This window comes from Culex quinquefasciatus, chromosome 3 (genome assembly GCF_015732765.1).
Source record: "Culex quinquefasciatus strain JHB chromosome 3, VPISU_Cqui_1.0_pri_paternal, whole genome shotgun sequence".
Taxonomy (NCBI): domain Eukaryota; kingdom Metazoa; phylum Arthropoda; class Insecta; order Diptera; family Culicidae; genus Culex; species Culex quinquefasciatus.
In genome coordinates this window covers 68,501,959-68,517,833 of record NC_051863.1, presented here as the reverse complement: position 1 = coordinate 68,517,833, position 15,875 = coordinate 68,501,959, and the positions used below count along the sequence as shown (strand labels likewise).

Here is a 15,875-nt window from a genome sequence, read left to right as displayed (position 1 = left end):
TTGAAGTACCCGGATTTTGGGAACCGTTTACTGATAAGGCCAATTTATCACACCAGTTTGAGCTTGGACCCACTCTCATCGAGTTCGTTGATTAAAAACGATGTGTCTGTGTTTAAAACTGTAATTTAAATATAGGCACGCGAAATCATAAGCACTGCGTGCTTAACATAAGCACGCGCACTGCTCAGCAATTTGTCATGTGCAGAGCCAAATCAAAGTACACTTAGAAAATTCGTGTGTGTCTATTCATCAACCCTGCACAGAACTGTGTACAGCCGTTGTCTGTCAAATCTGTGTAATTTTGAAACAGCAATCAGTGTAAAATTTAACACAGAATCTGGGTAAAAAATTACACAGAATCTGGGTAAAATAATTACATTTAATTATTGTTTTGAATGGGAATTTATTTAAAAAATATTTTTTACGATGCAAAGGAAAAAGAAACATCATGAATGATTTATTAGTGTAAGTTTGAAACTTACTACATTTCATTAACAATAATTATACACATTGGGCCAAAGAAGATGTCCTCTTGTGAGACCAGATGGAAGGTCGTAGAACAGCTTCCGCGGCAGATAATTCCGCTGCACTTGAAGCACCAGTTTATTCATTCGGTGGAAGTTCCGAGGAATCCAAGTGGCGCAATCAAGAGAGTTATCTACGTGCGCATGTATTGCGTGTACGTACACGAAACAGATTTAGGTTAAATTTTGTACCGCCCAGCAAAACAAATGGTGTGCTAGTGTGCGTGAGCCCGACCTTAGATAACTCTAGTGGGATTGACGTAGGAAGGTGTATCTTTCCGAGCAAACCTGAAGTAATGAAAACAAAGTTAGGTTAGAATTGATGACCACATCACCAATTAGACAAAACTTACATTTCTATGCACAGGGACCGATTCCATTTGATTTGCGATGCATCTGTGTTGCCTGTTTGTCTTAAATATCTGGAATAGGAAATCATTTAAAAAAAATTACAATTTCAATAACCAGCAGAAAAAATCTTACCAAGTTCCGTCAATGTTGCAGGAAGACGCCATCTTAACTTTTTTACCCAGATTTGAAAGGGAGGTTGACCGGAAATCTGTGTAACTTTTTACACAGATCTGAGTTATAAAACTACACAGTTTTGACAGCTAGAACATGTTCAACAATCTGTGTAAATTTTTTACACAGATCTGTGTTATCTGGATTTTGCGTGTATGGAGCGAACTGTCAAAAACTGCTCGACTGCGGGTGCTCCATTGTTTTTAGCGTAGGAATTAGACTGTCTGCAGCGCGAAGTTTTATAATAGAGTTATCTAAGCCCGCTCTCACGCACACTAGCACGCCATTTGTTTTGCTGGCCGGTACAAAATTTAACCTCAATCTTTTTCGTGTACGTACACGCAATACATGCGCACGTAGATAACTCTATTGTTTCAAATTGCGAGCAGTTTTAAATTTTTAGAACTGGCGGAAATGAAACTAGAACACGGTGCTCGCAACGCGCTGCTCTAAATGTTGTTTCAAAAAAATGCTTTTAATTGTGTGCGTATGATTATCAACACAGCATCATAGTGTGTGTGTAAGAATACGTGGATATCTCTATATATCTGATTTTTTTTAAAACTGAGTTCTATTCCAGTTCCAAATCGTCTCACGTTTGAAACAAACTCGTCGAGCAGTTTTATTCCGGTTTCAAAATACTGCTCGAAAAATAAAACTGCAACTCCGCGTTGCGGGTGGTCTGTTTTAGTTCTATTTGAAAAATGAAACAGCTAGAACAAAGTAGAGCCGCGTTGCAACCAGTCTTAGAATCCACAGAAAGGAATCTGATCGTTGCTTAGCAGTTGTTTGTTTATCTTTGATATGAAAGAAACGACAACTTACCGTAATTTTTGAAAATTTCCAAATTAATTTGATTGCGTTTCCATTGTAGAAAATCTGATTAATTTAAACAAATTTCTAGGCTAAGTGCAATTTTCTAGGTAAAGTGCCTGTAGTTAGGCCATCTTCTAAATATATTAAGCAACTTAACTACTCAATGAACACAAAATTTAGGATTTGTGATCGGGATACTAATGGCAAAAAAAAAAACAAACAAGCTGAGCTTTATTTTTTTCACTTACAAGTAAAATTGCATTTCACTTTATTCATTCGTTACTGTATCGGCATTAAGTTAACATATTCAAAGTACGTAATTGGTTCAACGGTTTCTCACACGTAAAGTTTGTTTTTTTTTGTCTTATTGTACATCACAGCACCGCATGAGAGTCGTGTGCAACTCGTGGTTCCGTGCGTTATTTCTATCTTCCCAGAGTTCCCGAACGATACCCCACTGGCAACTAACTACTTTTTCTTGGCCAACTTCCCGATTAAACTCTCGATCATGTTCGCGTCCACGAGGCCGATAAATTTGTCCACCACGACTCCGTTTCGGAACGCCAGCACCGCCGGAACGGCCTTCACCTCGAACGTCTGCACCAGGTCGGCGTTGTTGTCCACGTCCACTATCGCGAGGTCGATCTCCTCCGACGGGCCCAACAGCTCGGCCATTTTGGGCGTTAGAATTTTGCACGGATCGCACCACTCGGCGTGGAAGTTGACGATTACCGGGTTTTCGCTGTTGATCACCTGGAAAGATTTTTTTTATTCTCTCTGACAGAAGTTCATTACAACCCAGCTCATGAAACGTCTCTGCGGTGAACTTAACGTAGTAGGCCTTGGCCACTTAAACAATGTTACCAGTTTCAAGCCAGCTAATTTCCTTTTCGTGTAGTGTATCTTGCGTGTAGATTCAATACAATTTTTGTTTTTTTTTTTTGCCTCTTATTACGTCAATTCCTCGTGCGTTTCATGATTTGAGCAAATTGCTGACAAATATCCTGAACTTGTGTGTTTTGCGTGTTATGCCAAACAAAAATCCGGTTATTGTTATTTTTTTTGCTGCCTCATTTACTCTCACTCACCTTCTGATCGAACTCATAGTGGTCCTTTATGACGAACTTTTTTGCCGCAACCGCCGAGAACGAGAACGTTTTCCGGATAAATCGCTCGCCGAGCACCGAACTGCGGAAGATGCGTAACATGCTGGTGGCGCTACTGCTCTGTTATCTCAGTACTTCTGCAATGATTACGTGGGGTACGTGGTCGGTCATCCCACGCAAAAGATATGAGTTTACGATTTTGACTAGTTATGTAAACTTGGCAAATATAAATAATTTAAATCATTGCACGCCATTCAGACACGTCTCACTCATCAATCAGAAGTGATGAATGGTGACATTGTCTTCGAATACTTACAACAATCTTACTGTACGTTTAACAACAAAATACACACAAACACACACACACTCACACATACACTACAGTACAACGAAGCTGCACTGAAGGAACATCAAAATATCAACAAAAATTGAAACGAGTTTAGTTTAACAATGGGAAACCTCTGTGCACCATAACTAGGTGTGACTAGAGACCCTAAATAGGATCTCTAGGTGTGACAGGACAACTTCTGACGACGATATTTGGTGGTTGTTTTTGTTCTGAGCAATATTCATGAGCCTGGTTAGTTCACTCACGCAGCGCTAGGTGTCGCAGTTTTGTTTTACTTCAGTTTTTCGTGGTGTGTCTGTGTATCTATGTGTGTGTTTCTCGAATTGAACGGAGAGGGATGTTCATGATCAGAATGCCTAGATGATTATAATTGAGATTTTTTTGAAAAGTTAGAAATGTTTCACATGAAGAGTTAGTATTATATATTTATAAATGATTTCAATTTGAAATAGCAAATATTTTTCAAACTTTATCTCGCCTGATCTACTGAAAACGATTCCAAATGCATTTTAATGACAATTCAATATTGTCCGTTTCTCTCAAAAGTACACGCCGCGCGGCATTTCAGAGTGTGTCATACTGCCCACCATTGTAAAAACGGCTAATATCCACTTTTGGCAAAAATGAGATATTAGCACCAGGTGGTAGATGATGTTCCAACGCATCTTCTGAAACTTGAATTTCACTAAAATAGTGTTTAGATTTGGTTGCCGATGCGAAAAACCAAACGGCTAATATGTCATTCTAATGGGAAATTGCCTTGACGGAGATTTGGTGACAAACACTGAAACGCGTTTTTCTCGGAATACTTGATTTGGCGTAATAGCCGAATTTTCAAATATGGGCAGCATAGACATTGTTGCCAGCGATTTTCTGCACTTTTGGTGCAATATGAAACATACCTGGCAACAATGCCAGGCGATTCGAAGAAGAAGATCAACAAAAACAAAACGCGCAGTATGGGATTTGACAGCTCGCATTTGCCGAAAGTGCGGCGCGTCGTTTCGAGGCTGGTTTGCCGCGTGTCTTTCTCGGGAATACGCGCAATATATATTGCCCAACAAGTAAATATATATTTGTACACTCAACCCCCGGTGGTTGGTCACTTTTTCGTTTGACACTTTTCTAGTTTGTACCCCGTTGGTTGGTCAAAGTCAAACTAAAAAGTGACGAACTGTCACTTTTTACACAGCGCTCACGCACACTATCAAAACAAACGTTTGGTAGTGTGTGTGAACTTCGTGTAAAAGGGGTGTCAAACTAAAACGTGACCCCGTTCGTTTGACAACAGTTGGTGTCAAACCATCGGGGTTTGAGTGTACACAAAAAACGTTAGAATTTGGATGTAGAAACCTAGCTCTAAATTTAGATTTTTGATTTATCAATTTTCTATTTAACTTTCAGAGCTGGCAAATAAGTTTTACTATCCAAACAATTCAATGTTTTAAAAATTCAGAGTGCTTCTCTATCAAGAATGCGAACTTGGGAAGCGAGTTTTGGTAAAGCCGCGGTGATTTTCTTGAAATTCGCTTGCATCGAACTGTTCATATTTTTTGACAGTTCGATTTTCAAGAAAAGAATTTCAAGAAAATCTACCACGATCTACCGAAATCAGTTCAGCAATACGACTTTGAAGCAGACATGCATCCGCTCTAACGCCTCTTTTAGAAGAACTTGTTGGCATTACGCGTAGATAATTTCCAGCTTGCTGTGCCAGTGATTATAGTACCCAAATTACGCTAATCTTTAAAACTTCCGGGAGATCCGGAAAGGTTATATTGAAAAACAAGTTAGAAAGTTAGGAAGTTCTTCTTGAGAGCTCATGAGCAAAGTCATATGAAAATACAACTGAAATCGGGTTTTCCAATGAACCAATGTTTTCTACACATAATTCATGATGAAAACAAGTCGTTTACAACGTGGTTTACATAACTTTACTTTAAGCTAAAATTCCATCTAGAACAAGCTGAGACCCGTTAAGAAGAGCTCTTAGTGCCGATGCATGTCTGTTTTAAAGTTTCTAGAATGCATACATTTTTGAAGGAGATCTAGCGCTTACCATTAGGTTTTACAGCGTGACGTCACGAGCGCACATATAAACAGTGCAGCTCAGCTGTCAAATTTCTAACCTCCAAATCGAGTCGGCGTAAAATCTAATTAGGTTTTATGCCGCGACGTCATTTGACAGCTCATGTGCACTGTTTACATGGTCTTCGTCGATTTTCGACGAATTTCCCCGAACATAATTAACGACCGCATCGATTTGAGCTACGTTCATGTAAACAGTGCACTTCTTTTCAAACCTCTTAAGCGAGTTGGCGTAAAACCTAATAATTATAATCAATTTAACTTCTAGTTTCTTTCGTCGAACTATTGAATTATGTTGTTCAACGCTATTCCGGTTATGTCCCGGCATAACTCAGTCAACTCAATCCGAATTCTGGAACATAATTTCATTTCATTCGAACCGTGTACGAATTCTGGTTTAAACTCAGAAACCGGTTCAATTCGAATTGAATTCCGTTTCAAAATTCGGATTGAGTTGACTGGGAACTACTTACTATGACTTTTGAAGTTATAATGTAATATTTAGAACTTAAAAATAACCTGGAAATATATACATTCTTAACAAACATAAAATTGTTTACACCTCTTGATTCAAAAAAATAAATAAGTAATAATAATGATCTTAAGAAAATCTGAAGATTTTAAAACGATAAAGATTTATGGAGGTAATTAAAATTCTAATGGTGATTGAAAATTAATAAAGTTTAAAAACATTTTCTGTTTTTCAACATATGCTTTCTAATTTGTTGAACAATTTATGTATACGGTTTCGAAGAAAAAAGATAAAATTGTGTAGCCTAAGCTTACGAAACTTGTAAAAGGAAAACAATTAATACGTGTTTTGGAAATTCATTTGTTTTTAAAATAGTGAACTAAAAAACTCAAAATAATGTGAATTTTTCGTTTCCTTCCCTCTCTTCAAAATTCTCCAAAAAAATTGGGCATAAAACCTATTTTTTTCAAAAGAATTCAAAGTTTTCTTTAAAATACAAGAGCATTTTTTCTACGTTTTCGCAAATCGACTTTTCATTGATTTTTTTTTATTTGGATGAAGGTTTATCCATCGATTCCTTAGGTTCAAATAAGCCATAATGTATCATTGTTTCTCTATACAAATTTGGGAGCTGTCCATTAGCGTGGCTCACGGATATATGAAAAAGACAAAAGTGTTCAATTTCGAACGCCTCGACCGAAATTTTGTAGCATTATAACCGCAGAAGCTAGCCTGAAATTTTGAGCGCATTTTGTTAATGTTTAGTTGTTCCACTCTTAATCTGAAGTTATAAAGAAATTTCAATAAATTTAATTGATTTATTTTCAACTTTTTAACTCTTCTTCGAGAAAGTTTTCCTATGCCGTATGATTTTTTTCAGAATAGAGGTTTCTCATAGGTTTTGATCTGGGGAACAACTTTGTAGAACATCGCAAAGCGCTAGGAATTAATCCCGGAAAGATACAGACAAATTTTAGAGAACGTTGAATTTTGTTTCCGTACTCCAAAAAATATCCTGTATCTTTTCGGGATCAATTACTAGCGCTTTGCGATGTTCTACAAAGTTGTTCCCCGGATCAAAAACTATAAGAAACCTGAGAATATGAAATTTTGATTGGGTTTTGGGAAACTTTCTCTATGAAGTTCCATACTAACTTCAGGTCAATGGTGGAAGTACTAAACCTTAACCAAATACGCTCAAAATTTCAGGTTATGTTCTGGGGCCATATTGCTACAAAATTCCGGTCGAGGCGTTCGAAATTGAACACTTTTGTCTTTTTCATATATCCGTGAGCCACGCTACTGTCCATATAAAACTGCTATGAATATTCGATAATCTGTATCTTGAGAAGAGAATTTCTGATCGATTCGGTGTCTTCGGTAAAGATGTAAATTATGATAAGGACTGTTCGGAAAAAAACATTGGTACATGTTTTTTTTTAAATAAACTACTAAATACAATAAATCGACTTTGACAAACTTTACCCCCTTCGATTTTTATTTTTTGTAGTTGTTTTAGTGGACTTAGTTGCATTCTACAGTCTGTTCAAATACACTCAAACCCCGATGGTTTGACACCAAATGTTGTCAAACGAACGGGGTCACTTTTTAGTTTGACCCCCTTTTTACACGGAGTTCACACACACACTATCAAACGTTTGTTTTGATAGTGTGCGTGAGCGCCGTGTAAAAAGTGACAGTGCGTCACTTTTTGGTTTGAGTTTGACCAACCAACAGGGTACAAACTAAAAAAGTGTCAAACGAAAAAGTGACCGGGGGTTGAGTGTATGACATAATAATTTGGCAATTTACGCAGGGAAACAAAGGCCCTCTATCGGGGCCATCGGGGCAGATTATTAGCGTTATCTTATTTTGGTATGCAATAATTCCTGGATCTGAGTGTGGTATGTGCAAATAAAAAAGGCAAAAATTGGCATCCCAAATTAGTTTTGCGTGTTCTGATAATCAAAGGACTTGATATGGTTCAGCAGCAACATCAATGCTTCATGCTGCGTCGGAACATAAATTCGTTAAACTAATACCACAACGTCTAATAATCTGTAAATAGTCAGATTCATGATTTACACTGACCGTAAGATTTAACACATGTATTAGTTCCTCCAACACACCCACGAGAACCATATGGTGATGACAATCCAGGGAAGGTCACGTACGCCAAATTTCGACCCAAAATATTTTTATTTGTTCGACTGATTGATAGCTCACACTTTTTTTCTTCTCTTTTGGGTAGTTATCACAAATCGATTGTGTCATGCTTGATTTGTCGCTTCTGGTTGCTGGTTGCACCTAGCAGCTAACTGCATTTGGAAGCCGCAGGTGCTAACTCGACCGCATGAGATGTGTCGATTGGTTGACGACTTTAAGCCGGCGCTGTCGTGGATCACTTCTTTGAGCCTCTTACTCTGCGCTCAGTAAGAGTTTGCGTTCGAACCGTAGCACATCGCGGGCTCGCGGTTTTGGCTCTCTTTTTGCCTGACTTTGTACATAAAATCGTTTTTGTAAAAAAAAATATCTTATCTGTGGTGCCAATTATAGATTTTTGTTTTTCGGTAGATAACGGCAGGTAACCAACACCGTTTAATGTGCTGGAATCCCTCAGGGGGGCTTTAACACTTTTCGTCTCTCCTTTCTCACTGTACAGAATCGCACCACCATCACCATCATGAGTTCCCCATCGCTGGCGGTGACTCGCGTATTAGCGTCGTCCACTAAGCTGTTGCTTCTACCTGTCCCACTGAGGCGGTTTCCATCGCGATCCATTGCCACAACATCGACGACCCGCATAAAGCCCAGCTCGCTGGTTCGGATCGCTCACAGTGCCAGCAACCTTCGCAACGTGAGAATGCTCGCCGAACGCAAACCCTTCGCGCCGGACTTCTTCCTCCGTCAGGTAAGGTGTCCGTCCCGTGAGCTCTGAGCAGCTGCTGTTATCAGTATAGTGAGATATATTTTTTAAGAGGGTGTGTATTGGTTGAAAGTGACTTGTATTGGCAGTGCGCAGAGCTTAAGTAGGGAGAAAGTGAAGTTTTTGAACAGGTTAGAACAATTTAGGCGAGAAGGTCGTACAGCATTCGACGACCTACTTAACGTAACTCAAGCCAAATCGTTGTACAATATCTAGCAGATGAAGTTAACTTAGACTACACTCGTGATCATATCAGGTTAGTGTGATAGTAGCTACCAATATATCAGTTCCTCTCCGGGACTCATGCTTAGTCGCGAAAAATTTGGGGCCCAAAATGATGAATTCGTCATCGCTTGGCTTGACCTTGTACAAAAGTGCTGAATCACGGTGATGTTTGAGGTTTTGCGTGTTCCTGCTCGCTCTCTATGATGTTATGTGTACCGCGCCTAAGCATATCCATCACGGATGCTTTGGTTGATTTTTGGCCAGATTTTTTATTGAAATTAGGCGTTTTCTTTGTGAAACTTCTTCATTTGAATTTAAAACTGAAAATTGTTAAAACTCTGAGTTCGAGCTCACGCCCCACCAGTAATAAGCGTTAATATGCTGTTATTTAACCCACCCCTATTGATAACAATTAGCTCAATGCAATTACACTCACAAGCCACACACCCTCACACTCACTAAGAGTAACACTGTAACGTTATGCATTAATTAGAGAACCCGGGGCCTTGTGTTAATGAGACGAAACACGAAGCGGAGAGCTTCTGTTTCACTCCACTGCCATTTAATTAACGCGCTTCTATTTATTTTGCCAAAATAGAACATTGGCAAACTTCAAGGTTTTCGCGCTTCAAAACACGTTTGGAATGCAATAGATTTTTTAATAACAGTCTTCAAGCCGCCCCAAGTTTGCTTTAATATCAATGAAAACATTACTTGATTTATTCGTACGAGGTTTCCTATTTTAGATTTTGTCAATCTTTTTATAACATCAATAAATAATCTAAGATCGTCAAACTTTTTGTCTAAAAAGTCATTGTAGTTGTGCCGTAGCGTAATAGGAATGGCGTAGGATAAAATAATTTAAGTCAGAAATAACAAGACATCGAGGTACTGAAAAATTATCGAAATTTACTCGTTGAACAAATCTGAAGATTTTTTTTTTAAAGTCATGGGTTCGATTCCCATCTGCTGCAACCTTCCATCGGATGAGGAAGTAAAATGTCGGTCCCGGCCTTGGTTGTTAGGCCGTTAAGTCTCCATGCCATAAGTACAAACAACACACCAAACCAAGCCTACTGCGGTGGAATCGCTGGCGGCGGTTGGACTCGCAATCCAAAGGTCGTCAGTTCAAACACTGGGGTGGAAGGTTCCTTGGAGTAAAAAGAGGTTTGGGTGCTCTCCCCATTCAAGCATTCGGACTCCTAGGTTCGAGCAGAAACTTGCAATAGAGACCACAAAGGACCCGGGGGTCGTTAATGTGGATGGTTTGATTTGATTTTTTGGGTAAACGATAATAACTTTTTTTTTTCAGCAGAGCTTCGAGGTTGTTTTTTTTTTAATGGAGGCTTGAATAGGCTAATCTTAATAATATTGGATGAAGTTATTTGTCATATTTTCTGTTTTGAAAACTTGTTTTGGAGTCAGAGTTAAGGGGTTAAGGTGTTACATTAGATCTGGGAAGTACGTCTTTTATGTTAGAAAAATGCGTAATTTTACTTCTGAAAATGTGTAATTTTACCACTTTCCTGGTGTAATGCAACTTTTTCAGTCTAAATCGAGGTAAAATTATAACATTAAACAGGTAATATTTAACCTTACAAAATTACACCATCCAAATGTACACTTTTTTTACTGTGTAGAAATAATTCGATTAATAAAAAAAAGTTGATAATAGAGTGACACGTGAAAGTGAACTATTTAATAAAGCTGAAAAGTATCTTTTAAGGAACACAAATATGTTTGCTTGGTAATACGTTTAGTCATGTTTTAATTCCTGGGCACCTCATCTATCTTGTTTAGTCAATTATTTGTAAATAATTTTGCATGCAATAAATGTCAAATCTGTGCAGGGATGGTATTTTCTCGTTTCCTCGCCGATGGCGAGGGCTTTTAGATATCGTCCCTCGCTCAAATCATCAAATTTTCGGCGTTCTCCCAAAACTGAATCAAGAGAGCGAAGCGAAAACGACGCCGATGAAATAGCGAGCAACGAACAAACCGATGCGTAAGACGGAAAAAATCTCTCACACAGCCAGTCTCCTCGCTCAGAAAGCAAGAGAAAGAGCAATCGTGAAATTCTCTCGCCCGTAAGCCCTGTAGAAATGAGTTCATTTGTGTGCGTGAGGTCCTGTGTATGTATACAGCAATTTCGTGTGCGTGCCTCTCCGGTTGGAACGATAGTTCCATCGGAGCCAGCGAGAGGGTATTTCTCGTCGATGTGATGGGCTTTCGATATTCGCGATAGCAAGCCGACCATCACTCGGCTGCGAAAGAGAAGAGAAATTTTAAGAGACGAGGAAAGCACCGAAATATGCATCAATGATAGTGCGATGGTGAGGGTTTACCTACCCTGAATCTGTGTCTTAGATAATTTTCACATCAATTATCTTATTTATATGCTGGAGTCGATCCAAATAAATAAATGAGAAATGAGCGTGCTCACAAGTAAAAACATGTTTTAATATAAAAAAAATTGATTACCATCCTATTTACAGCTTATTTAAGACCTAACAATTCCGTTCCTTGACAGTTTACTCTAAATTTGAAAGTGAAATAAGCTAAAAAGAGTGTCTGGGATTCTTAGCAAATTAAGACACCTTAATTGCGAGTCAGCCATTTTTCATTTATCGGGAATTTAATCAAAACTAGTTTTCTAAATTATCAAACTCTGGAAAAAAAATACCAATGCAGCTTTGATGAGTTCATGTCCCTTTTTCGCGATGAAATTATTTTCAAAAGTGGCAATCCAATTGGCCTGTGCCAGATTCATCAACAATACTAAAAATCTGCCTGATTTGCTGATGAGCGCTCATTGAGCGCGAGCGCATGCAATGAGCATGAGCGAGCACGAGCTACCTGTTAAGTCCTCATGATCATGAATGAGCGAGCACGGCTTCTGGCTCGCTCGCTCATTCGCAACCCTGGTATTTTACTGAATGTATTGACTATATGAATGTGAGGAAGGCACCAACCACCTAAGGGTGGATTAAGTAACGTTTTTCCATGTTAATTGCTTAAATAGTTGACCAAAACAAACCTATAGATTTGTTTACAGTTGCTAATAAAACCACGCATGTTTATTTTCAAAAAAATGTTTTGTTATTGATTTATTATAATAAAATATCATTTAAAACTTCAAATCTGATGCTTTAGTTAAGTTAAATTAACTATTACATTGATTAATTATAAATTCTTTCAGTTTCAGCAACTTAACTGCCCATTTTCGCATAAATATGCAAAAACAGCAAGCTGAGAAACACACATTTAAAGTTTGTCCCAAACATAAGGCTACGTGTTAAGTTTTTGCGAAAAAACTGGATTTCCTCTTGATTTCTAGAACAAAGAACTGGATGTATCGGGCTTTTCTGAAAGAGCACACGATTTTGAACCAAACTGCATCAAAAACTCGGAATCGATGAAAATGCATTTGGGACACTTAAGCGGTCAGGGGCAGTTTAGTACTTTTAACATGAAAACACCTATATTATACTCATTATTGAAAAAAATATGCAATTAGGTTTATTACAACAAGCATTTATTGTATGTTTAAGAAAAACTTTTGCTTAAATACACAGTTTTCTTCATTTTTGTAGGTTAAATTAACAGGGGTCCACTTTTAGAAAAGTTATGATTTTCGTTGTCCTGTATTGGACCCCCTTAATTTTGCTCGAAATCGAGCAGTTCTTCGTTTTATTTTAGTAAAGTTCATTAAACTTACATTATTTCGACTTACTGAAGTGAAATAATCAGTCAAAAAATAATTGGATAGTTAATTCAATCATAAAATAGAAATGCTGTTTTGTTGTGAAAATGCTAGTGGCCATTGTTGATTTCAGATGTCGAACTCAAAACACTTATTTTGACGAAATGGACATTTATTTTATCAGCATTATACTGCCGTTCTACGCATAATTGTCCCATGTCAGTTTTTGACGATTTTGACTTTATGCCATTTTTAAGTTTAGTCTGATTTGTACTTTATGAAAAACACATAAAATCTGGTACTTTGTTCGGAAACTCATAAAAACAACATCAAGTCTGTTTGTCCCATCGTTGAATTTCTACGCATAATTGTCCCACCAAGTATTTTCTTACACGGAATCATTATTTTTACTAAGCATTATGCCTTGCTTACCTGTTGTATAGCAAGAGGATCACAAATAAGGGTGATAAACTGCTAACTGGGGCGATTAGGGACACATAGGGCGAATAGGAACCCACGGGACAATTATGCGTAGAAACACAGAAATCGATCGAAAAATTTCAATCGCGTTTTTCTCAGTTGCACTTTTTTGAACATGGGACAATTATGCGTAGAACGGCAGTATAGCTCATTAAAAAAATAGATTGAAAGATTTTGGAGATTTAAACAAAATTACAAAATAAACTTTTTTATCCCATCTCATTAACCCTTCCTACTCTCTTTCAGTTATTTGACGAAAAGTCATGGACGTACACGTACCTGCTGGCGGACCTCACCAGCAAGGAAGCGATCCTGATTGACCCGGTGCTCGAGCAGGCTCCGCGCGACGCCAAACTAATCCAGGAGTTGGGCCTCAAGCTTACCTATGCTCGTGAGTTTATTCCGTAAGCAAGTTAAATGTTGTAATTAAAATTAATGTAATTCCCTGAAGTGAACACCCACATGCACGCGGACCACATCACCGGAACCGGCTACCTCAAGCAGCTGCTCCCTGGGACTGTGAGCGTCATCTCGGAGGCTAGCGGCGCCAAGGCGGACAAGCACCTGAAGGACAACGAGGTGGTCAAGTTTGGCCGGTTCGAGATTAAGGGACTGAGCACGCCCGGCCACACGAATGGCTGCATGACCTACTTGGTGGACGAAATGGTAAGATTGACCTCCTTGTTATTGAATCAGCTGCTCTGATTCCCATGGCATGACATTGTTCTAGGTCACGCAATTAACTGTGTACATTTGATTTCTAGGGCATCGCCTTCACCGGAGACACGCTGCTGATTCGTGGCTGCGGACGCACCGACTTCCAGGAAGGTGACTCACGCACCCTGTACAAATCGGTTCACGAGAGAATTTTCACCCTGCCGGACAACTACCGGCTGTTCCCGGCTCACGATTACAAGTACGATTTTTTAAAGCTATAAAAACTTCTTAAGTTCTAATTTTGCTACCCTTCCAGAGGCAACATGGAAACGAGCGTGGCCGAGGAGAAGCAGTACAATCCGCGGTTGACCAAGGACGTTGACGCGTTTGTGGAAATTATGGCCAACCTGAACTTGCCGTACCCGAAAATGATCGACAAAGCCGTTCCCGCCAACCGCGAGTGTGGGCTGTACGATATTCCGAAGGAGTAGGAAGAATGAGAAGAAGAACAAGTTTGCTCACCACGTGATCCTTTTCCAACGTTTAAACCTACTTATGATTGACAGCAATATCGAGTATTCTTTTTGTTCTAAAGACTAGATGTTAGTGTTTTCTATCAAACCACAGATCAAACTATCGCGATCAACCAATAAACCAATGTTGCTGTTTAAAATTATTCTACTTAATAAAATTGCGGAGTTATCTTGTTAAAATGATCAAAGATGGCTATAATTGTCACATTCACAAAAAGAAACTATCAAATAGTCAACAAAATACATTTTTCATCAAAATATATATAAATGCCGTATGTTTTAATCAAACCAAAACTTTGGCAAACTCTTTACTCAAAAATCATGTGTACTTATTTTTTTTGTAATTTCTTGGGATAGACAATAGTAGTCAATGCAACAAGTTGCAAAAAGAGGATTTTTTCAGCACGTGTCGTACATTTATCCAACGAGGTTCACCGAGTTGGATAAATACGAAGAGTGCTGAAAAAATCAAGTTTTGCAACGAGTTCCATACAACATTTTTTGCAATTCCAAAAAAACACACACTGAGTGAAATTTTATGTCAAATTTTCATGTATTTTGTCAATAAATAGTTTAAATAAAAAAAAAAAAATGTTGAAAAGTGTTACTTTTCGATACAAGTGCTGAAAAGATCAACTTTTCAGCACCCATTTGAGTGCTGAAAAGTAGAACTTTTCAGCATTTATTTTGAAAAGTGTTGCTATTCGATTCTGTTATTTTTGGTACAGAAAAGTAGGCTATTATGTATGTTTCTATTGTGAAATTATCACCATAAAATGGGATCTAAGTGGTCTCCCGAGCAAAAATTTACAACCAAAAAATTCACTAAAAGTAAAAGTGTCTATTCAATATGTTAAACTGCCTTACCCAAAGCGGTCTCAGTCTCAGATGGTAGTTCCAGATGAGTTTAAAAATTATGTTATTTTGTCATACATACCATACCAATCAGCATAGCGCACCAGGTACGCGTGCTGTAGCAAGAAGACGCTTCCATCTTTCTCGGTCTTGAGCTGCTACTCTCCAATTTCCCAGGTTACAGATCTTCCGGATATCACCATTCACTTGATCTCCCCACCGTGCGCGCGGTTTCCCTGCTCTCCTGCCTGTACCGCCAGCTGGTTCGGCGCGGTCAAAAAGCAGTCTGACAGGCTGGCTCTCGTCCATTCGGGCGACATGGCCGGCCCACCTGAGCCTCCCGATCTTCGCCTGGGTGGCGATGGTCGGTTCTTCAAGAAACGCGTGCAGTTCGTGGTTCATGCGTCTTCGCCACACTCCGTCAGACACCTGCACTCCACCGTAGATCGTTCGTAGCACCTTCCGTTCGAAAACTCCAAGGGCACGTTCGTCCTCCTGCCGCATCGTCCAGGTCTCGTGGCCATAGAGGACTACCGGTCTAATCAGTGTTTTGTACATCGTCAGCTTCGTGCGGCGTTGCACTCGATCCGATGTGAGGGTCTTCCGTAATCCGAAGTAG

The 15,875-nt window shown here is 38.9% G+C and overlaps 2 protein-coding genes and 1 long non-coding RNA gene across 6 annotated transcripts; 1 reads left to right on the top strand and 2 right to left on the bottom strand.

The window, feature by feature from the left end:
• Window positions 1–487: 487 nt before the first annotated feature.
• On the bottom strand, window positions 488–1,345 carry LOC119770410. Its single transcript, XR_005278806.1, has 3 exons — window positions 1,008–1,345; window positions 878–946; window positions 488–812 (listed from the first exon to the last, which is right to left on the bottom strand). It is a non-coding gene; the product is annotated as an uncharacterized LOC119770410 (long non-coding RNA).
• Window positions 1,346–2,092: 747 nt separating this feature from the next.
• On the bottom strand, window positions 2,093–3,570 carry LOC6051288 (thioredoxin, mitochondrial). Of its 4 annotated transcripts, none has more exons than XM_038265299.1 (3): window positions 3,428–3,570; window positions 2,951–3,105; window positions 2,093–2,615 (listed from the first exon to the last, which is right to left on the bottom strand). In XM_038265299.1, the coding sequence occupies exons 2-3, from the start codon at window positions 3,068–3,070 to the stop codon at window positions 2,331–2,333; spliced, it is 405 nt and encodes a 134-aa protein (XP_038121227.1). In that variant the 5' UTR covers window positions 3,071–3,105; window positions 3,428–3,570; the 3' UTR covers window positions 2,093–2,330. The 4 variants fall into 4 exon arrangements, with proteins under 4 accessions (XP_038121227.1, XP_038121225.1, XP_038121226.1 ...); XM_038265297.1 differs by having other exon boundaries at window positions 3,340–3,535; XM_038265298.1 differs by having other exon boundaries at window positions 3,346–3,535.
• Window positions 3,571–8,054: 4,484 nt separating this feature from the next.
• On the top strand, window positions 8,055–14,589 carry LOC6051287 (persulfide dioxygenase ETHE1, mitochondrial). The gene is made up of 6 exons (XM_038263892.1): window positions 8,055–8,461; window positions 8,540–8,788; window positions 13,458–13,602; window positions 13,663–13,877; window positions 13,976–14,127; window positions 14,185–14,589. Exons 2-6 carry the CDS (start codon window positions 8,561–8,563, stop codon window positions 14,357–14,359), a joined length of 915 nt encoding a protein of 304 aa, XP_038119820.1. The 5' UTR covers window positions 8,055–8,461; window positions 8,540–8,560; the 3' UTR covers window positions 14,360–14,589.
• The last annotated feature ends 1,286 nt before the right edge of the window (window positions 14,590–15,875 follow it).

Coding starts and splice junctions, on each gene's coding strand:
- LOC6051288 (XM_038265299.1), bottom strand. CDS start 3,070: ATGTTACGCATCTTCCGCAGTTCGGTGCTCGGCGAGCGATTTATCCGG. Junction 2,616..2,950: donor ACTATGAGTTCGATCAGAAG/GTGAGTGAGAGT, acceptor AAATCTTTCCAG/GTGATCAACAGCGAAAACCC.
- LOC6051287 (XM_038263892.1), top strand. CDS start 8,561: ATGAGTTCCCCATCGCTGGCGGTGACTCGCGTATTAGCGTCGTCCACT. Junction 13,878..13,975: donor CCTACTTGGTGGACGAAATG/GTAAGATTGACC, acceptor TTTGATTTCTAG/GGCATCGCCTTCACCGGAGA. Junction 14,128..14,184: donor TTCCCGGCTCACGATTACAA/GTACGATTTTTT, acceptor CTACCCTTCCAG/AGGCAACATGGAAACGAGCG.